The sequence below is a fragment of the Amborella trichopoda genome, chromosome 6 (assembly GCF_054954075.1).
Source record: "Amborella trichopoda isolate Santa Cruz 75 chromosome 6, AtrichopodaSantaCruz75HAP2 v2.0, whole genome shotgun sequence".
Classification (NCBI taxonomy): Eukaryota; Viridiplantae; Streptophyta; class Magnoliopsida; order Amborellales; family Amborellaceae; genus Amborella; species Amborella trichopoda.
In genome coordinates, this window is record NC_142341.1 from 51,977,902 (window position 1) to 52,001,665 (window position 23,764).

Below are 23,764 nucleotides of genomic sequence, written 5' to 3' on the forward strand. Positions count from 1 at the left end.
ACTTGATCCTGTATACATTAATATAAAATATAGAGAAATAATATTTACTATATACTATAAATATACAAATTACATTTTGATATATTTTTTATTTATAAACCCAGACCCGACTCAACCGAACCTCGTGGGTTGGGTCCTATTGACCTGGACCTAACCGACCCAAGTTTGGGTCAGGTCTGGATTTAGACCTAGAAAGACCCGACGAGACTCATCACCAACAGTAAACAAATGGAGAAAAAATCCATTATGTTCCCGCGGGTGCATATAATCTTTTTAGTATAAAGAATTGCCATAAATAGAATTCAATCCTGTTCCAAATTGAAACTTCCAAAAGAATAGTCAAATTTGTGCAATATGGTCGCCGTCTTCCACCATTAATGGACCACTGAATTTGAAAAGCGACTGAGCAATATTTTTTTTTTTGGGTGAAACAAATGATAAATAACAATATGATCACCATTTTATAATATTAATGCCCCACTGAATTTGAGAAGTGATCAAGACATTGTTTTATTATTATTATTATAATGATGGAGAACAATAGTGGGAAATATTAGACAACTGTTAAATATATTATAGAAAACAGCTCAATTAGTTCTCTTTTATACCAATAATTTGTTTTCAAGATTTATCTATCGAGTCTCAGCAAAAGAGACCAGACATTAGAGACAAGAATTACATATTCTGATTCATCTATCTTCTCTTTAACCTAAAACTTTCCAAAATAGACAAAGATTTAGACATCAATTAGGAGAGTTGTAGCATAACATATTCATCAGGCTCAATTAAAACAGAAGAGTTTGTGTAACCTGCTATAATTTGGTTTTCCTACATTTGCCTAGCATTCCCAACTGTCAGATGTCGAACAACGGATTGTTGGGGGGAGGCATTCCTCCAGTTACAGTCCATCGAGTTCGTCGACCAACTCAGACTGGAAGAACAAGACCCCCCAGCCATCCCTTATTGACATAAGTTGAATAATACTAGGAAGGTAAGAAGCACAACTTTTAACACAGCATACTTTCCTAGAGTGAAATTCAGCTGAAACCTCTTAGAATCAAAGTTTGGGTGTGGACTGCCCATCCAAATAAAAGTTTCTAAAAAGCAAAGATAAATAAAACGAAAGGAGTACGAAATTTTTGGTAGCCCCAATAAGGTCATTATGAACTGGTAACTAGCAATGGGCTGTTCCCTTAAGGGCCGGCCTAAACCGGGCCAAAGAGGCTCTGGCCCTATCAGGGATGGCCTAGATAAATGAATCGTGTTCTGCCATGTTGTTCTATCGAGGACCGTACCCTCAATTAGACCTGTCGTTTTCAAGGAACACCCTAGCATTAGCATATAAAACAGATTCATGATTTTTATAAAAAGATGTGGCAAAGTTTTACGCTAGGTGTCCTACTTAACACAACCCTCCTCCTTTATCCAGGGTTGGGATCGAGATGACTGGCTTGAAACCGGCCATGAGGGAGCTTATATATATATATATATATATATATATATATATATATATATATATATATATATATATATATATATATATATATATATATATATATATATAAAGAACCGAACTAGGCTAGCCCTGACCATGCATCAGCTTGGCTCGGCCTTTATGCTACATTTTGTGGCTCAAACCTTATTTTTTAGGGCCGGGAAGACCCGGCCCTAAGCTATTTTGGATCCAAATTGAAATTGGATAACAATACCAGATACACAAGATTAGATTTTAAAATACTAAAACAACCCCATCTTGGCAAATGTTCGAGTCCTATTTAAAAAACAAGATTGCAGGCACATTAGATTCGAAACTAGCACAATATGAAGAAAATTTTAGTTTCTGTTAGCTTTAGGCTTGATTTTCGAACTTTTACGTCCAAAAAAGACTGCTGAAATACTCTTGCCCAGATAGATATGCTTTTAGCCCAAAACAAAATCATAGAATCTCACACAAATTCAAGTGTCAAACCAGTACACATGTACAATAAGAAAGTTTGGATCCTTTATGAAGACATATAGGATCAACATATCTTGCTAGATAAAACTAGTAAAATATACAACAGTGGTGAATATGCATCATTCGTGAGCAACTACAACTACTTGTTTGCCCACATTTTTGCCAGTGAAGAGTCTGATGAGAGCCGAGGGCGCATTCTCAAGACCTTCTATGATGTCTTCAACATAAACTATCTTACTTTCTTTGATGCCTTTAATTGTAGTCTCTAGAAATTGGGGATACAGGTGCCAATAATCGACTACTATGAATCCTTCCATGCGAATGCGCTTTGATATGAGGTACATAAGATTGTGTATGCCTTCTGGCTTGTCTCTGTTGTACTGAGAGATCATTCCACAGACCGAGATTCGACCATGCTCTCTCATGTTTAAAAGCACTGCATCAAGTGTTGCACCACCAACATTTTCAAAGTAGATGTCTATGCCTTCAGGGAAGTATCTGACAAAGAGAATGTCAGAGGGCTATGTTGATATATATATATATATATATATATATATATGAGAAAAGATAGGATTAGCCCACTAGCTCATATGAACATATAAGCCCAACAGCCCAGATTGAATGTGGGCCGATCTGACGATCACAGATGTCCGGTAGTGTTTGAATTTTATTTTATTTTTTACATATCCAAATCACTTGAAATTTTAGGTGTGTGTTCTTCTCATCAAGGCGCACCTAATTAAAATATAAAAAAAATTATTCCAGAAAAATAAAATGACCAAAATACCTCCCGAAACATTTCAGGGTTATTTTGGTCAATTTATTTCATGTAAAATATTTTTTTGATATTTTTCGAAGATTCACCTATTTTTATGAATACAGTTCTAAAATTTCAAGTGATTTGAATTTGTAGAAAAAAAAACTAAAATTCAAACACTACTGGACATCTCTGATAGTCAGATCGGCCCAGAATCATTCTGAGACGTTGTGCTCATATATTCATATGAGCTAGTGGGCTAATCCCATCTTTTATATATATATATATATATATATATATATATATATATATATATATATATATATATATATGTTATCTTATTTTATCTTTATTTTTTTTTTTTTTGGGGGCGGGGGGGGAGGGGGCTACTCACAATTCACTTGTGGTTATGAGGCTCTGTTTTCAGGCAGTAAGTATTTTTGTGGGATTTTGTGGTCTCACTCCAAAATGGCACTGAGAATTATTGCAATACCCATTTGTTAAAAGTAAGGGATTAGCTCAAACTAGTTTGTGTTTTCTAGAAGCATATAGCCTCTAAAGGTACCACTTCGAGGCCTAAAGTCAATGTAGAGATAAGATATTTTGTCAATTTATAAGGGCAAAAGAAATTTAACCCCTCAGTGTGGGATTTTACATGGATTTCATGCTCCAGTATAATTGATTTTCTCACTATAAATATGAGAAGCCATGCAAATCACCCTCATACAATGTCTTTGCATTTACCATATGCAAATGACAAATATAATCCATAAAAAAATGCGAATTGCACAAGAAGGTGAGAGAAAAGAATGTCCAAAACCTATTGGAATAAAACTTAGGAGGTTTAAAAGTGCCTCTAAATAGCCATCAACTAACTGATAAATCCATGTTCGTAAATTAGCATACATAGGAATAGGATATATATATATATATATATATATATATATATATATATAGGAAAATACTAGTGTAGGACCACTAGTCTACAACTACATGTGCGCCCAACGGCTCAGATTCAATCTAGGCCGATCTGACAGACACGACCTCATTTCATATTTTAATTTTAATTTTTTTCTACAAATCCAAATTACATTAAATTTTAGGCATCTATTCTTCTCATCAAGACGCACCTAATAAAAATATTAAAAAAATAATTCGTAAAATATAAATTTACCAAAAGATTCAAGGGTATTTTGATCAATTTGCTTTTCACGAAATATTGTTTTGATTTTTTTATTGGATTATCCTATTTTTATAGAACACACCCAAAATTTCAAATGATTTAAATTTAGAGAAAAGAAATTAAAATTCAAATACAAAATACAATCGTGATCATTGGATCGGCCCCAGATTCAATCTAGGTTGTTGGGCTCATACGTAGTTATAGCTAGTGGGCCTCTACGCCAGCATTTTTCATATATATATATATATATATATATATATATATATATATATATATATATATATAGAGAGAGAGAGAGAGAGAGAGAGAGAGAGAGAGAGAGAGAGAGAGAGAGAGCAATGATCCAATGCAACGGTTGTATCATAATATAATGAAACGACACTTCTAGAAAACCATGTTTGTAGTATTTGTATGACTCCAAATTTTGTACACACACTCTCTTCATCTCAATAATCAATCCCCCCCCCAAAAAAAAAGTTCAATTTGAATCCTAGATATAGTCAAAATGAGTCCCCTCCAAAAACAAATCTAGACCATTCATTTTGTGAAGTTCAAGATCTTAGTCTTTATAAGCTCAAAATCATTTTTTTTCTTTTTTAACATTGTTCATCTAATGATAACAAAGCCATCCAAAAATTGGAAATGAATAAAATCCTTCTAAGGCCTAGATCTAAGCATCTCACTAAAATGAACGGCCTATGTTAATTGGGCTAAAAAAATACTTTATAGATTGTGTTTTCAATTTTTTTCTCTTTTTGTAATTGTTCATTAGAATGAAAAGATTGTATATTTCAAAATTTGGATCAAACAAATGGCCATAAAATGGTTTTTTAAAGTTGTTTCATCATATTACTATACAACGGTTGCATGAAATCATTGCCCATATATATATATATATATATATATATATATATATAGGGAAAAGTTTAATAGAGCAAAGGCTCTAAACAATCAAATTGGAGCCTACCACAAAAATTTCGCTAGAAGAGGATTTGATGCCCAAATATCCTCAAATTGATCATCTCGACATCAAGATGTATGGACATGAGAAAAAAATGGATTTCAAGTTATGAAAATAGTGTAGTTTGTAAAGCATTTTTAGACCGTTAATTTTCAAGATTTTAAAGTTTTCATAGATCTGTCGATCTACACTATTTTTGAAGCTTTAAACTTTATAAATAAAAATGAAAATATATTTTAAGCCTATTACAAAGGTTTCCAGTATTAAAACTACATTTCTCGACACTATTTGAAGGTAGGCTCTAATTTGTTGTTTAGAGCAAACCCCAGATATATATAGCCGAGGCTCTAAACAATCAAATTAGAGTTCACCTCATAAATTTCACTAGAAGAGGTTGTTTTGATGCTCAAATATCCTCAAATTGATCATCTCAACATCAAGATGCATGAACATGAGAAAAAAATAGATTTCAAGTTTTGGAAATAATGCATATTGTATTTCATTTTTGGACCGTTTTTCATAGATCTGCTTGATCTACACAATTTTCGAAGCTTTAAATTTTATAATTAAAGATAAAAATATATTTTACAGCTATCACAAAGATTTCCAGTATTAAAACCACATTTTTCGATACTATTTGAAAGTGTGCTTTACTTTGATTGTAGAGAGAGATAGATTCGCAGCTTTCGGATTGAGCCAAGTATAATATCATAGGCAGGCACTAATCATTTTTGTCACACCAAAGTTTATATGTAACATTGTTGTTAGCTCATTCCCAACCATCTAATAAGGGTTAGATGGCCATATATATTCAGGCACATAAATGTAGAGACACATGGAAACCTCGCCAGAATACACTTCATATCTAAAAGGCTTTGTCATGGTATCAAACGAATGAATTTGTAGAATCAAAGCATCTACCTTTTCAATGCGGCTGCTAAGTCATGCTCTTCCTTATAGTTGAAAGCTTCATCAAACCCAAACTTGTTCTTCAGTAAATCAACCTAGAAGGGTTATAGATTTCATATAAGTTTACATATTCTCGCTCTTGTCTAAGTTTTAACAATAAAAATAACTCTTAGCGGCAGTTTACCTTTTCATTGGAACCAGCACTACCAACAACATAGCAGCCTACTGACTTAGCGAATTGACCAACAAGTTGGCCGACCGCACCTGATGCAGCTGATACATATACACGATCTCCTTTCTTTGGAGAACAAAGCTCAAAAAATCCAACATATGCTGTAAGACCAGGCATGCCTGCATCCAATGTGCAATAACACAAAATCATCAATATCCTCTCTCTCTCTCTCTCTCTCTCTCTCTCTCTCTCTCTCTCTCTCTCATAGATTTTGCTAAGCTAGGTTTAGATGGGATTTGAAACTAATACTGACTATCATGCATGCACACCAATCATTCAAGCCCCAATTAACTATTTATTCTTAACTCCAAATAAAAAGAAAGACTTCATTTCCCAGAAAGTAAGAAGAGAATGCTACTGAATACAGTACTCTCTCTCTCTCTCTCTCTCTCTTGGAGAGAAAAAATGCAAAGGACAAAGAGAAGTACCTAAGAACCCAGTGTAGTAAGAAAGAGGTACATCAGTGCACGTAATTTTTCGGAATGTTTCAGTCCTTGCTATCAAACTGAACTCTTCCCATCCTGTAATACCCCAAACTAAGTCACCTTTCTTAAAATCAGGATGCCCAGAATTCAACACTTCACATACTCCGAAACCACTTAATGCCTGTAAAATAATGAAAAACAAAATGTCCTTAATACAATTCAACTAACTTACACAAACTGAGAAAGTAAATCAATTTTTGGATGATATAATCTTACCATGGTGTATTGAATATGCAAAACTAGCAGAAACATTGAATGAATATGCAATAAGAATACCAAGATTCTAGTTAGTTTTAACTCCCTGAAGAAAGTAGGGTACCACGAGCCGGCCAAGTCCACTAGCTGTACAGCCATGCTTTTAGAGTTTATTTATAGTTAATATGTCAATTTTAAGTCAGACATTCAAATGGCACATTGGGTAGCATGCACGCTGACTTCCCATCATGGTGGAGGCTCAAGGCTCCCCAAACAAATGTTGGCATCATTTTTTAAAACAGAGGCTAGGTCTTTTTTTAGGAGTTATAAAACAGGAGTTCAGAAAAGACTAGGTCTTTTTTCTTTTAAGGACTTATACAACCGGAGTTCAGAAAAACACTAAAACAGCAATGATGAGAAACGAATCCAAGACCTCTCATAAAGAGGCATCCCAAGATCGGCATATGTAACCAACATGCCATTTGACATTTGATGTAAGAGAGGGGGAGGCTATATAATATAATATTATTTATTGTCTTTATTTTTGAACTTGGGCTGGACTTGGGCGAGTTACTCAGACTCGCCTGAGTAACTCACCTTGGCCAAGTCGATTTTCTATACACGGGAAGAAAATTATGACCAGTAAATGAATAGATAGAGAAGGAACACTTGATTGCATATTTAGGCAACTTAATGTTATAAGAGTGGGCAAAAATGTTGGTTCCTTCATGTCAACATTATTAGATTTCCCAAATTACATGCAATTAAATCAGAATATACACTACAATTATTACCTGAACTGGGCTAAATGTGGTCATTGCATGGACAAGAACAAAATAGCAACTATCATGAAATAAGGGAAGCCCGTAAGAAAAATATTCTAAAGGAACAAGGTTGGTGCCATGTTGATCAAAATTAACAACAATCAACATTGCTGTTAAGGGTGAAACTTTGGAGAACAATTCTATGTTTTGTTATTCAAAAAATATTAGTAGTGTTTATAGCCTTCTTGTTTTGGAGATAAGTTCCTTGAATATAATTTTTCCTTTAGTGGGGCTTATGTCGAGTAAGAAATGTCACTTTCATAGAGAATACAAGAATATTAGTGAGTTAAAACTCAGTGAACAAGAATGGAGACCATTCTTAGACAAGCACATGCTTATCCAAAAGAAAATGGAAAACCATTATATATGACTATAAAGCTTGGATTCCAAATTATATCATCATCATCATCATAGCTTTTTCCCTATTAATTGGAGTCGGCTACATGAATCTTGGTCCGCCATTCTGTTCTATTAAAGGTCATACCCTCAGTGAGGCCATAAATCCCCATATCTTTCCGAACTACTTCCAACCACGTCCTTTTGGTTGTCTCAAAAACATGAATCAGGTGCCAACTGTGGCACTCACAAGGACAAGTAGGCTCGCCGATTCCAGGCCAGTCAGACCTGAACAGTAAAAGAAAAAAAAGGAAAAGATAAAATTGCCAAGGACCCAGGAATTGCCTGAGTCCATACAGTGAACCAAGCAGTTCATTTGCACGACTCACTGCGATTCCTCTATCCGTACTGTCCCCAGAACCAGGGACCCCCCGGATGCAAGCCAACTCCTGCTATTCCAAGTTGGCTACCTGAATTTATAATCACTAGTTTGGAACATTGTTTAGTCTCTCCATAATGATATTATTAAGGAAAACAAAGATACATCATGAAATGGGCTATCAAAAATCATTTGCTTAGTCAACCTCTGCATGAACTTCACTGAAACTTCAGACCCCCCACACTGAGAACTTTATAATGTTCTCGATCCATATCGATCGCTACATTGTGCCCAGAAAGTCATCCCATGCATAGTTACCTTTAACACTACCATAAAATGTCAACTTTGGAATACATTGAACTTCAAACTGATATTATGTAGCTACCATCAATACCCAGTTTCAGCGTACATTAAGCTCTAATATAATAACGTAGCCACCATCAAACCCTTAGAAGACACCTCCAATGTCCTATGTTAGACTTGAAGCCCCAAATGGTCCCCAATTACTCCCCATTACAAAGGTTATAAGAGAGAGAGAGAGAGGCCACAAAATTATCAAAATCAGGGCCTAATCTACACTGTTTAATCTCCTCCAAAGCCTTCAAAGAATGGCTAAAAGGGAATGGTAGTATGCTACACAACTAACCTCTACATTTCCATTCTCCTAAGATCCTGAAATAAAACTTTCCTTGTAATGTTCCATGGACATCGACATAGGTGTTGGTTTCTATAAATGTTACGATTGTCTAGCATTTATAGTTTAAAGAGCTAAGGACACAGTTAGCATGCGGCCAAGCCCGCAGATGTACAAATGCGGGTTTGGCAATAGATATATTTTTAAAATATAATTTGATCCTAATTTTTAGAGAATATATAATCTTTAACATGAAGATCATGAATATGAAAAAATAAATAAATTTTAAAATCTAGAAATAATAATTATATTAAGAAAACATTTAGACCGTTAGTTACAATTATTTTTAGATGGACCACGTATTTGCATCCATCTTTAAGATGTATACTTTATACCTCTGGACCGCATATTGTACAAATGCGGCCTACTAGCATGAAACAATTGTTCTTATAGTTTAAAAAGCTAATATGGCTAGACATGTTGGTAGCATTATTACTTATAATATAACTTCTTTCTTTATACCACTTTAAGTACTGGATGGGGATGGAGCACATGGAAGACTCTAAGCCAAAATGACTAGAGTTTGAGCCCATCCTGCACAACATACCAGCCTAGGAGTGATGTGTCTCATTGACATTGATTCCATGGCCTTGGAATCAGCATTCTAAATGAACATAAGAAGATATTCACACAGTCTGTGCCCAATAATGGATGGTGGAGATTAACAGTACAAGGGAGAATGTTCCGGTGGGCCCCATGAGCAAAGAATCTCAATAACTTATCACTTGGGATAGGATGGTGATATCCCTCTGCACTGCTTCGTTCTGTACTCATTGAATTATAGTCATCTTTTTGTAAGATAATTGCTACTTTGTTTTCATTTCATCTTAGTTTCAAGTTCAATTAGTGTTTCTAGAGTTGCCAAGCATAAGGCCGCTTGGAAGCGGTTGGTGTTCGACCAAAATTAGTGATTCGGCCCTGTTTGTGTAGAAATGAACTCCAAGTCAAACTTATCTCATCTCTCTTCCATCTTGTAATATTTTTTTATGAAATTTGTGGGATTCTCTTTGTTTTTGAATTCTCTATCAGAAATGCAAAGAAGATTTGTGGAGAAAAACTCCAAATAGATAAAATCAAAGGCAGCGTTCGAAAAGTCGACTCGGGCGATAGAGGTTTAGAAGTGTATGGGGGAAATTGGTATTGACTGGCTGACAAAGTTGTTCAACAAGGTGTTAAGAACAATGAAAATGGCAAACGGATGGAGAAAAAATATTGTGGTATCAATTTACAAGAACAAAGGAGACATACAGAATTGTGCAAACTATCGAGGGATCAAGCTTATGAGTCATACTATGAAGCTTAGGAAAAGAGTCATTGAGCAACGACTAAGGTATGAAAAGAGTGTATACCAAGAAGGTCAACAACTGAGGCTATTTTCCTACTTTCACAACTGATTGAGAAGTGTGGGGCGAAGGGAAAAGACCTCCACATGGTCGTTATTGATCTAGAGAAAGCTTATGATATAGTACCTCGAGATTTGATTTGATATCGACTTGGTGAGAGATATGTACGATGGAGCGATTACTAGTGTACGAACAACTAGTGGAAAGAAGAGTGAGTTTTCAGTAACAATAGGTCTACATCAAGGGTCAGCATTTAGCCCGTACCCCTGTGTCTTAATTATGGACGACTTAAGTAGGCACCTACAAGATGAGGTACCATGGTGCATGTTGTTCGCAGATAACATAATTTTGATTGATGAAACTCGAAACGGCGTCAACACAAAGTTATAACTTTGGAGGGATGCTCTAGAATCCAAAGGTTTTCAAATTAGTCGGACTAAGGCAAAGTATATGGAGTGTAAATTTAGTAATAATAGGAGTAGAGACGAGGAAGTAGTTAAGATAGATGGCCACGAAGTAAAAAAAATACTGCACTTTCAATTTCTTGGGTCGATAATCTAGGAAAATTGAGAAATCAAGGACGATGTCGTACATAGAATTAGAACTAGGTGGGCAAAGTGGAGGTGTGCAACTGGAATTTTATGTGATCATTGCATACCAATGAGGCTGAAGGGCAAATTCTATAGGACAACAGTGAGACCAGTTTTACTCTATGGAGTGGAATGTTGGGGATAAAAAACAATATGCCTATAAAATGAGTGTAGCGGAGATGAGGATGTTGAGAAGGATAAGTAGCAAGCCAATAAGGGATAGAATTTGGAACGAATCCATTCGAGAGAATTTAGGCGTGGCACCAATAGGCGATAAAATGAGAGAGGGTAGACATAGGTGGGCTGGCCATGTGTGGCACCGACCAAGTACAACACCTGTTAGGAAGTGCAAATTAGTTCAAGTGGAAGGACTGAAAATGGCAAGGGGTAGGCCCAAAAGGATATGGTTGGATTTAGTCTGAAACGATATGGGGATTTATGGCCTCACTAAGGATATGGCCTTTAATAGAGCAAAATGGAGAACCAAGATTCATTTAGCCGACCCAATTAATTGGGAAAAGCCTAAAATGATGATGACTTGGACCATTAGTTACAATTCTTTTCAGATAGACCACCTATTTGCATCCATCTTTAAAATGAATGCTTTATACCTCTGGGCCGCATATTGTACAAATGTGGTCCAGCCCGCAAGAAACAATTGTTCTTTTACAATTTTTATAAATTTTTTTCAGATCCCGGAGTTGGACCTCCAACTCCAGCGGGCTCGGCAAGAGCCTGAGCCCGAGTAACTCAGTTGAGTATAAACTATTCAGCCGACTTTCCGACTGTTGATTAAAGGTACAAATTTTTAGGGTTTTTTTGTAATATTAAAAGCATTTTTTTATTCTTTGGTCAATTCATATCATATCTATATAAAAGATAAAAGATTTTTAGAATTGGAGTCCAAATTGAAAAAATGTAAGCTATAAATTTCGGGTTTTTTTTCCCTTTTGACGTTATTTTTTGTTGGAGATCTGAATACCTAAAACCCCAATTTACTGATCAACGAATATCACACACTCAATATCGAATATGTAAAATCGATAATCCAATAAGAAGCTCAAGGATCGTGTGCAATAATTTAAGAAAATGAATTAGAGATGGAAAACATAGTCATGAGAGAAAATTAGATAGACAAACCACAACACGAGTTTAACGTGGTTCACCCCGTAGGGTTACGTCCACAGGCAAGCCGGCAAGTATTCCACTATCCAAAGAAAAATTTAGAAGGGGATACAATGTTACCTCAAAGCATAAAATTGATGAAAAACAACACCAAGAATACCTTCTTGTGGTCATCCCAAAAACCACGATTTATCTCGCTTCACTTCAGATGATCAAAGAACATGAGCAATACAAACGCATACAACTTCTCCCCAAAAATAGGACAAGAAATCCTTCTTCACCTCATTCCCTTTCTCAACATAACCCAAGGAAGCCCTAGCCCCTTTCTAGAGAGAGAAGAGTTCTAACCAAGAAGAATTGTGTAACCCAAAAGAACCCTTTTTTTTTTTTTCTTTTTTTCTTTTATACAAGCCACCTAATTGTAGTGACCAAAAAAAACCCAAACAAATGGTAAAAGACAAGCATAAAAAATGTGATTTTTCTACCACCATTCAACAATCTCCACCTTGATAGCAAATCACCTACTTGTCTTATCGATAATCCCCTTTTTACTTCTTCATGAAGCCTAAAGAACTTAGGCTCCATTCCAACTTCTCTACCGGAACCGTCTTCATGAGCATATCCGCCACATTTTCTTTGGTTTCAACTTTCACTAACCAAACCAAACCATCTTCAACAACCTGTCAAACATAATAGTATTGAACTAATATGTGCTTTGTCCTCTTGTGATAAACAGGATTCTTAGCCAAATTAATGACACTCATATTATCACAAAGTATTTCTATAGCCTTAGAATTGATAACCAATTCTCTCATAAGGCCATGAAGCCAAACCGCTTCTTTGCTTGCTTCGGTTGCCGCCATGTACTCCGCCTCGGTGGTAGACAATGCCACCGTTGATTGAAGCTTAGACATCTACCTTACCGGTCCATTTGTAAACTTGAAAACATAGTCGGTAGTTGATCTTCCTCTATCAAGATCATCGGCATAATTTGCATCAACATAGCCTTGAATGTGCCTCGAGCCTTTGCTAAATGTCATGGCATAATCATTGTGCCTCTCAAATAACGAAGCACCCATTTTGCACCTTCTCAATGAGCTTTTCCGGGATTTACCATAAAGCGACTCCAGACACCAACCGAATATGTTATGTCCGGTCTAGTACACACCATGGCAAACATTAGGCTTCCCACAACACTTGCATATGACACCTTAGCCATATTCTCCTTTTCATTCGCGGTCTTCGGACTTTGCTTGGAAGACAACTTGAAATGAGGAGCTAATGGAGTCTTCATCGGCTTTGCCATGCTTATGCCAAACTTATCAAGCATCTTTTCTACAAAGCTCTTTTGTGAAAGTAACAAAGTCCCACTCCGTTGATCTCTTTGGATTTCAATTCTCTCACTCCATTGATCTCTTTGGATTTCAATTCTAAGTATTTGTTTTACAGGCCTGAGATCTTTCATTTCAAAACTCTTGCTCAAATATGCCTTGAGCTCATCAATCTTAGCCTTACCCTTGCATGCCAAAAGCATATTATTAACATATAAAACTAAGATTAAATAAGAACCATCATAAAAAACTTCATATAAACACAATGGTCACAATCACTCCTATGGTATCCATGACCAATCATGAACATGTTACAGGTCTTGTACCATTGTCTTGATGCTTGTTTGATTCCATATATGAATTTCTTCAGCTTGCACACTAGCCTTTCTTTTCATTTTTCAAGAAATCCTTCCGGTTGTTGTATATACACCTCCTCTTCAAGTTCACCATGTAAAAAAGCCATTTTTACATCCATTTGTTCAAGTTCTAAATCATACAATACAACAAGCCCAAGCACCAACCTAATAGTGTCTAACTTGACAACCAGTGCAAATATTTCAAAAAAGTTGACACCTTCCTTTTGTGCAAATCCCTTTGCAACTAGCCTAGCCCTATACCTTTCTAGATTTCCATCAATCCCTTTCTTGATTTTGAACACCCACTTGCAAGCAACCACTTTTCTACCCTTAGATATTCTGTTAAATCCCAAGTCTTGTTCTTCAGAAGAGCCAACATTTCATCTTCCATAGCTTTTGTCTAAGATATGGAATCATCCCCTTCCATAGCTTGATAAGTGTTCGGTTCTTCATTCATAAAAACCAAAGCATATAGTACTTCGGGATTCACGTAGTCCCTAAATTGCTCGGATGGACGAATTACCCTTGTAGATCTTCTTGTCATGGATGGTGTAACTTTTTCATGGGAATCACATGGTTCACCAACTTCCCCTTCTTCATTAATGGCTTCTTCATTGATACTTGTGGGTGCTTCTTTCGGTATATAGCCCTCACTAGATGATGGGACATAAGGTTCAAATCAATTTCTTAGGTGTCATTATGAGATTCTTCCCTTTCTTTAATCTCATTTCCTACACCTCTTGTCAACACGGATGACTCATCAAAATACACATCTCGACTTGTAATTAACTTTCGGGCACTTGAATCCCAAAACCGGTATCCTTTCACCCATTTGCTATACCCAACAAAAATGCATTTATTTGATTTTGGTTCAAACTTATTTCTTTGGCAACTAGGAATTAAATATAAGCATCACAACAAAAAATCTTTAAAATGGAATAATCACTAGGAGTTTCAGACCATACCTCTTGGGGTATTTTATCCCCCAAAGCCACCAAAGGTGATCGATTGATGAGATAACAAGTCATCATCACGGCTTCAGCCTATAGCTCTTGCTCCAATTTGGCATTGCTCAACATTCTTCTAGCTCGCTCCATCAAAATGCAATTCATCCTTTCCGCAACACCATTTTGTTGGGGAGTGTAAACCGTGGTGAAATGCCTTTTGATTCCTTCATCTTTACAAAATTTTGTAAACTCGTTAAACTTGTACTCCTTCTCATTGTCGACGCGAAGTGTTTTGATGTGGCGCCCCGTACTCTTCTCAATTTCGGCCTTAAAATACTTAAAGACAAAAAATGCATCACTCTTTGATTTAAGAGTGAACACCCATACCTTCCTTGAGAATTCATTTATAGAATAAATAAAATACAATGCACCACTATATGACATTATGGGTGAGGGCCTCCATAAATCCGAGTGAATATAATCAAGTATTCCCTTGCTTATATGGCTTCTGGCTTCGGAGATTTGTCTATGTTGTTTCTCATAGACACAAGGCTCACAAAATTTGGATTCCTCAAATTTTATGATGGGAATTAACTTCCTCTTCACCAAAATCTCCATATCCTTTTCACTCAAGTGGGCGAACTTCTTATGCCATAAGCGTAGTGGAAGATCATTACTCTCCACTACCGAATTTTTTGCATCATCAATAATGGAGCTTCCCAACAAGTTATACAAGTTCCCAACTCTAACACCCTTGATCACAACAAGAGCACCCTTAGATACTTTGAGAACTGCCCCTTGTTTGGTGAATTTATAGCCATGGGAATCCAATAAAGAAAGAGATTAAAATTTTTTTCAAGTCCAGCACATGTCGAACATGCTCAAGCGTGTGGATACTTCCATCATACATACTTAATTTCACCATGCCGATCCCTATCATACTACTACTTGAATTGTTTCCCATTATGAATTGTTTCCCATTAACACAAAACCACCATCACATGGTTCATATGAACTAAACCATGACTTGTGTGAGCACATATGATGTGTAGCACCACTATCCAAAATCCAATTTGATGGTATTCGGGATTGCAACCCACGGCATAAACCTCTTATTCAATAAAACTGGATATAGATTCCTTCACTTGATTTACCTCATTTTTAGACTCATTGGTTTCCTTTGCTTTTTCAAATTTTTGCCCTTTTCTTTTTATACAATTTTTTTTTCATATGTCCGGCTTCACCACATCCCCAACAAACAAACTTGTTTTCTCTGCCTTTAGACTTAAATCGACCTTTCAACTTAGATCTTGAAAGATTTCGAGAGGAGTTACCTCTCTCACTTGAACGACCCCTTGAAAAGTGGACTTCCGATTCTGATTCTCCAATAGATGCCTTTTTTTGAAGTTCATGGGCAAGCAAAGTACTAGTCACCATACTTATGTCAAGTGAATCTTTTTTAGTGCAACTTAATGTTGACATTAAATTATCATAAGATTCCGGTAAAGTACATAACAACATTACCGTCTTGTCCTCATCTTTCATTTTTTCACCAACACTATTAAGTTTATAAATAATGTTATTGAAAGTGTTCAAATAATTTTAAACTTTTGTCCCCTCTTTCATCCTTAAACTAAACAATTTTCTCTTTAATAAAATATGGTTTGTAAGAGATTTGCTTTAATAAACACTTTCCAATTCTCCCACAAACCCTTTGTCGTCTTTTCTCCTACTATATTGAATAAAACCTTATTTGCTAGGCACAATTGAATTATAGGTCTATTTCCTCCCAATCCTTATTACTCATAGATTCTGATTTCTTTTCCTTTCGACATAATGTTTTGTATAATCCTTGTTGAACGAAAAGATCATGAACTTGAATTTCTCATATCTCAAAATCATTTTGTCCATCAAATTTCTCTACCAAAACCTATTACTCTTCATTTTACCAAATATATTACACCAAATATATTGCATGAAACCTAATGCAATGTAGTGACAAAAAAAGGCCCCAAACAAATGATAAAAGACAAAAGGATCCAAAATGTGAATTTTCTATCACCATTCAACATTTTTTTCCTATTTAAACCAATATTTGTTCGAGTTAAAACTATTTTAAAATGATTAGAATCAGCATTTGTATATTGTTTGATGCAATGTTTTTTTCCTCGGCTCGAGCCACTAACTCCGCCCTAGCCCGAGCCAAGTAAAAAAAAAGATTTGTCAAAAATTATTAAAAATAGGAAATAGTAAAATGAATAAATAGAGTTCATTAGAAGTCCATAAAAGTCCAAAACAAATACATAAAAGATAGATTATTGAACTTTTTGATTTATACATAGAAATATTCAGAAAAATAAAAAAAATAAGAAAATAAAAATTGGAACATTTCCAAAGAAAACTTCCAAAATCATCATGAAAACCGTATAAATGATTTCTAAATTATTTAATTACAATTTTTTACCAAAAAATACGTATGTTTAATCATTTTAAACAGGGGCCTACTGGGCCACTGGAACTGGTCTCGGCCTTGCGTTGGCCAAAGCGAGTTACTCAGTCGAGTCCTGAGATACTGATTTGATGAGTCAAATCTACAATTTTAAATAAACATGCAAATCTTTAATTTCTCAAAATAATTTCACCAGTTCACCAAACTTGCGCACCGAATTGGGCGGTGCCGCTCGGAGAACTGGTGGGTGACTGATTGGATCCACCAGAAAAAAATTGAAAGAAGAATCACTGGAAAGCATAGAAACAAAGGAGATGGGTACTTACAGAGCCAGGTGTGAAGCCAACGAAATAACCCAAGTTTTCTGGTTTTCGCATTCTAACCCTCAGTGAGGGGTCACAAGAGAGGTAGAGATTCTTCACAAGAATGGAGTTAGAGCCTTCTGGTACTTTGAGTTTAATGGAGCTTGACACCACCTCCATGTCTGTTTCTTTGGGAAACCCAGTCACATAGTTCTTCAATATGATCTGCTTGTTACTCACCTCTTCCCCACTTGCCATTTTCTCTACAAAAACGAAAAAAGATTCTAACTCCTGGTTTTCTCTCTAAGGTACGGAAAACCCCAATCGTTATTTCTCTCTTTAAAGCAGAGCTCCCAATTTTTTAGCCTCCTCTCTCTCTCTCTCTGCGAGCATTGAATTAATCGACACTCTGTCTCTTTCTCTTTCTCTCTCTCTCTCCAGCAGCATTAAATGAATTGAATCTCTTTGTTGCGACCTGCTCGTACAAGTATGATAAAACAACAAGGAAAGAGCAAAAATGATTCCAAGTTTTTGAGCTTAAAATCATTCCTCGGGGTTTTGGGGGGAAATCCATGCAATCGTGGGTGCGGTTTTAGAGTGGCAACGGATCGTTTCACCCGACCCGGACTCGGGTACGTGCTTGAAAAAATTGTTAGGGGACATGGACCGAGCTAAAAATTAAAATATCTATCTACTTAACTACGTTTAAATATATTTCATAAAATTGGGATCCAAACTTTTTTATCGGATCTGGACCCCGACCCTACCCACGCGTTCCAATTCTTGGACCCATACCTGGGACCTAGGGCAAGTCCGGGTCTAATGCCACCCTGGTTTGTATATGCCAGCGGTTCCTCCTTAAGCCCTTTAGTATACATATATTTTTTAAATTTATCCTTTTTCCTGGTTTGTATATGCCACAGCGGTTCCTCCTTAACCTCTTTAAAATATATTTTTTCTTTAAGTTTATCTTTTTTTCTTTTTTTTTTTGGTTCCCTCGAAATATCTCATTCCTACTTTTAAATTTTTATTTTATTTTATTTATTTTTAATATTTTTTTACCTATTTAAATATTTCTTTTATTTTATTTATTTTTTATATATTTTTAAATCACTTAATCAAAGCGATCCGCTCGTTTTGAAATACTATCTCGTACTTATTTTTTGAAATCGTTAATGATTTTTTAATGCATTAGGTGAGAATTGAAACCTACACCTTAGTTGGGGAGTAAGTGGTGCTATCACTATGACCCCAACCCAGTGATATGTTGTAAATTGTTAAGATAGTAGTAGAAGTTGATGACAAATGATTTGATCCTCTAGAGGGACCATATTATGTATTTACTTCCTCAGGTATTTCATATTTGTGATAGTTTTAAAATATATTTCATCTTTAATTATAAAATTTAAATCTTCAAAACTAGTGGAGATCAAGCAGATTTGAAAGTCTTAAAAATTGACGGTCCAAAAATGTGTTAAAAACTTGGAATCTATATTTTTCTCATTTTCGTACATCTTGATGTCGAGATGATCAATTTGAGGATATTTGGGCATCAAAACAACCTCTTCTAGTGAAATTTTTGAGGTAGGCTCTAATTCGATTGTTTAGAGCCTCGGCTCTATATAAACTTTGGGCATCAAAACGACCTCTTCTAGTGAAATTTTAGAGGTAGCTTCTAATTCGATTGTTTAGAGCCTCGACTCCATATAAACTTTTTACTATGAGGGGTGTAGATCATCGCAAGTTACTTTTACTTCGTTGTAGAGCACTGCCTCTGACCTTTATATGTTGCTATCAGCTTAAAGTTGAAAAAATGACTTTCGCTTCTTTTCTTTTCTTTTTCACAATATTAATTTTGTTTTTTTTTTCCTTTTTTTTTCCATAACTCAGTGGGGATGAGATCCTTTTACTTTAGCGTTGGTAGGACTCGAGCCTACGCGCCGGCCAGTTTATACCGATGCTTCTTGTCTAAAAAATAAATAAATAAATAAAAAACAAAAAGTAAATAACCTAAGCTCGAATTGATTATGACTTCCATATACTAAAAGTAAATGACCTCGTGATAATAAACAGTGATCTAAACCATGTAATCTTTCTCTAGGGATACAAACCATAAAAAAATTTCTCCATTATATTCCAAGAAAATCAGCAAAGAATCCCCTATTTCTAGACCATAGGGTCTCTCAATGTTGGTCTATATGACATTATGCATATGATCCTGTTGTAAATGCCATTCGTATCGGATAAGAGATACTTCAAGCTTTGTGATTCCCATAGAACTGGACCACGTGCAACTTGATTTGAGACCATGCTCAAAGTCCGAGATATGTCCCCATGCCTTGTGTATAAAAAATAAAAGCTGTTATGTATATTACAGCCAGAGTTAAGGGATAAAGGCACATTCCCATTCTCTCTACAAAGTACGTCGGGGGAAAGGTTTCTATACTTTTCCTACATCGTAAAAGATATATGTTTATGTGCTTTTCTTACTATCTAGCTGTCCAATCATTATTTTATTATAGATCTGATATCTCAAAGTATTTTAATTTTAGTTTTTGTTTATACGTGCCATTTTCTCATTGAGGCGCATCTATAAAAAATATTAAAAATATTTTTTCGATAAAATATAATGACCAAAATACCTTTTGAAATTTTTAAAGGTATTTTGGCCACTTTCTTTTATTGTAGATTATATATATTTTTCTCTAGTGTGAGTTTAATAGAGGATTGGATGTCCAAAATTTGGTGGCAAAATAGTTTATAGAAAAAAAATTAAAAATAAAATAGTGTAGAGACATGACATTGTGATTAAGGCAATTTTAGCCCTCCATCCAGAATAGAAGGTTGGATAAGGGGAAGTATATAAGTTTTATTAAAAATTTGAAATATAATTTAGACATCCTAAAAATCTCTATAATTCTTTTTTATCTTTTATAATGTCAAGAAATCTGGAAGCAAATTCAATTGCCCTATCGATAGGAATTATCCTTCCTTGAAAGATGTTATGCTCAAGAAACCTAATTTTTGTTTTAAGAATATTTATTTTTCTTTCAGAAACAACTAGTCCGACGTTTTTTATAGCTTGTAAAAATATATTTAAATGTTTCTAATGTTGGTCAATATTATCAAAATATACGAGGACATCATCAATATAGACAGTACTGAATTTAGTATATGGATTAAAAATGTCATTTATAATGTTATGAAATTCTAAAAGGGCATTTTTTAACCCAAAAGGCATTACATTCCATTCAAAGTGTCCGAAAGAAACATTAAATGTTGTTTTATATTTATCTTTCTCCAAAATTTGAATTTGCCAATATCTTGATTTTATATCAAACTTTGAAAAAATACAGGCATTAACTAATCTATCAAGGAGATCCCTTTTATTTGGAATAAAGTAGCGAATCCATCTCAAAACCTTATTCAAGGATTTATAATTTGTAACAAGGCGTGGGGCTCCCCTTTCAATCTCCAAAGTTTTTTCTACATAAAAAGCTATACAGCTCTAGGGTGAAGAACTTTTTCTGATTAGTTTTTTGTCAAGGAATTCTTGTATTTCAGTTTGACAAATTTCTAGGAGTCTGCTTTTCATTTGTATTGGCTTAGCTTTAGTTGGAATTTTCTGTTCGTTAAAGCCTGATTCATAAGGAAGTTCCACAATGTGTTGCTTTGTATTCCAAAAAGAGTTAGAGATTTCAACACAAACTCTTTTTCCGATATTGCTTTGAAGTTATTGATTTTACTTTGTATTTGTGGGGATGTTAATTTTTCATAAATAGTTTTATACTTAACATCTTCTTTTAAATGAAAGAGAAATCTTTTTTTTGTAGAAATCTTATTTTTGATGTTATTTATTTCATGAATTCTTGGTTTATCAATAAAGTCAAATTTTACTTCATATCCTTCAATATCAGCTTTTATCCCAATATTGTCAATTTTAATGGGATAAAGCATGTTTAAGAAGAGAGTTCCAAGTATCACAGGCTGGCTCAATCCTTTAACCATTATAAAAGGAAATTTAAAGCATGCACTATTTATTACAAATTGTTGCATCAGATAGTTTATATTTTATTATCATTTTACTACCATCTGCAGTATTTAATATCTGGGTCGTTTTATTGAAATATTTGGTTGGAACCAATCCTTCATTTATACAGTTTAGATCGGCTCTTGAATCAATAAGAGCAGTAATTTGAAAAGTAAATTCCTTTTGTACTACTATTTTTATGATGGTAAAGCATCTTTGGGTTATCACTTTATCCAGGAGGTTTACATATTTATAATCTTGTATTTTTCTTAACATATTACAGTTATTGGAAGTTTGTGGATCGTCTATTACTCTTGGGAGTGTATCTTCCATTTCGGGTGGTAACATATTGTAATTATAATCATGCAAAGATTATTAAATTCTTCTTCAGAATTTTCTTCTTCATTCCCACTTTTATTATTAGTCGCTGCTACTTCAAGAATTTGTACTCTAGTTTGTAGAGTTATTAGTTCATTCCGGACCTCATTTATTTCATTTTTTAGATCATGAATTGTAGGTTTTTTTTGGTGTTGAGTTTTATTTTGAACTCTTTTCAAAATATCACTAAAGTTGTAATCTTCATTAGTAGAAACTAGAGTTGGTTTAGGAGCAAGAGAACTTGAAAGTTCTTTGGCCATATTGATATAATGAATTAAGCTTTTTCTTTTAGCCTCACTTATTTTATCAATTAGGTCAATTATGAGATTTTCTTCCTTGGTCAAAGTATTTAAGTTTAGGTCTTTCAAAAAATTGCACTGACAATTTATATCTTCATAATCTGTTTAAGAGTCTGAACTAGAGAAAATCAATTCTTCATCATTTATCTCTCCGATGAGCATTTTTTCATCAGAGTCAGAAGATTCTTCAGAATCATCTTTTTTAATTAAGAAGATATCAAATAATTGCTTTTTTTATTTTAAGGTCTATTTTTAGAGCATTTATTTTCTTTTTCACACGACATTTATTTTTATAGTGTCCTACTTTTCCACAGTTATAACAAACTTATATTTTCCTTTTTCCCTTTTGTTTAAAGGAGTGACCTTGTAAGAATTTCTTAGGAAAGGTAATTTTCTTTCTTTTTGAATATCTAAACTTTATCTTTCTAGAATCTCTAGAGTCTCTAAATTTCTGTTTATGAGAGGGCTTGGAAGTAGGTATTGTATTAAAGCCGAATTACTCATAAAAATCTCCCAATTCCTTTTTCCCCATCATTCTTTGTTTCTCCAATTGTCTTTCCAATTTTAAGTCTGTGCATAAAGCAAGACCTTCAGCACATATTTCTGTTGATAATTCTCCAAGAGTATACAAAAGAATAAGAAATAATTCCTCTATGCTTATTTTTCAATCTTATTTTAACCGTTTCTCCAAATAAATGAAGAAGTTCAGCAATGAATTTTTCTTTCCAATGGCCAGCTTTATTATCTTTTCTGGATAGCAGTCTGGAATAAAATGCATATTTATATCATTTGAAATGTGAGCGAGTTAGACAACAAAGATTTGAAAGTAGATCCTCAGATCTAGCTGATAAAAGAGCCGTACTCCCCACAGAGTGAAGTGTGATGGTATATACTAGAGTATTTACTGCATCTCCATCAGTAACTATGTTCTCAAGGATCTGTCCTGGTCCTACCTCACTTTTAACAGCCCATTGCTTAGTAGCATTTAGGATTTGATTTTTTGTTTATTCGTTCATATGAAAATCTCACCATCCTCTAAGTCATCCAGTAAATCCATATATTGTGGCTTTAGCAATTTCGTGATCTTGATTTCCACTTGCTTTACATACGGTGACATACATAGTCATATGTTTCATGAGATCGAAAATTTGATTCTCAGACATCCCATTAATATTTCAATTTACTATAGATCGTCCTTAATAGGAGACTGGGGTAGTAATAAGGTCATCTTTTATTTGTAGATCAACATGAGTGGGCCTAGGATAATATATTCTTGTTGGGGCTACAGGCGTAGTCTTTTTCCTATAGTAAATCCTATTAAGCTCCAAGCTTTCTGGTTTAAAAGCTTCTTCTATTTTAGATATTTCAATATCATAAGAAAATTTTTCTTGTTGAAGCACTTGGACATTACTTGATTTTTTTTTAATGTCTAATTTTTCAAATCTTTTCATCAGTTCATCTACCAATTCTTTATTATCTTCATTCCTTTTAACTCCTTGATGGTTAAAATTTTTTTCAGCAATACTCGGAGGCGGTTTGAATAAAACTGTACTCTTTTCTTTATCTTCTTTCTTTTTTTTGAGGTTTTATTTTATTGAAGACGTTTTCTATTCTATTAGTCTGTTTCCCTATAGTTTGTAGAAATAGATTTGTATAATTATTTTGTTCTATCATATGGGGTAAGGCTTCAATTTTAGCCATC

General features: G+C 34.6%; 1 protein-coding gene across 1 annotated transcript; it reads right to left on the reverse strand.

The window, feature by feature from the left end:
- Positions 1-1,918: 1,918 nt before the first annotated feature.
- On the reverse strand, positions 1,919-17,775 carry LOC148781866 (2-alkenal reductase (NADP(+)-dependent)-like). The gene is made up of 5 exons (XM_088869269.1): positions 17,380-17,775; positions 6,428-6,605; positions 5,952-6,118; positions 5,780-5,862; positions 1,919-2,455 (listed from the first exon to the last, which is right to left on the reverse strand). Exons 1-5 carry the CDS (start codon positions 17,611-17,613, stop codon positions 2,077-2,079), a joined length of 1,041 nt encoding a protein of 346 aa, XP_088725395.1. The 5' UTR covers positions 17,614-17,775; the 3' UTR covers positions 1,919-2,076.
- Between the last annotated feature and the right edge of the window lie 5,989 nt (positions 17,776-23,764).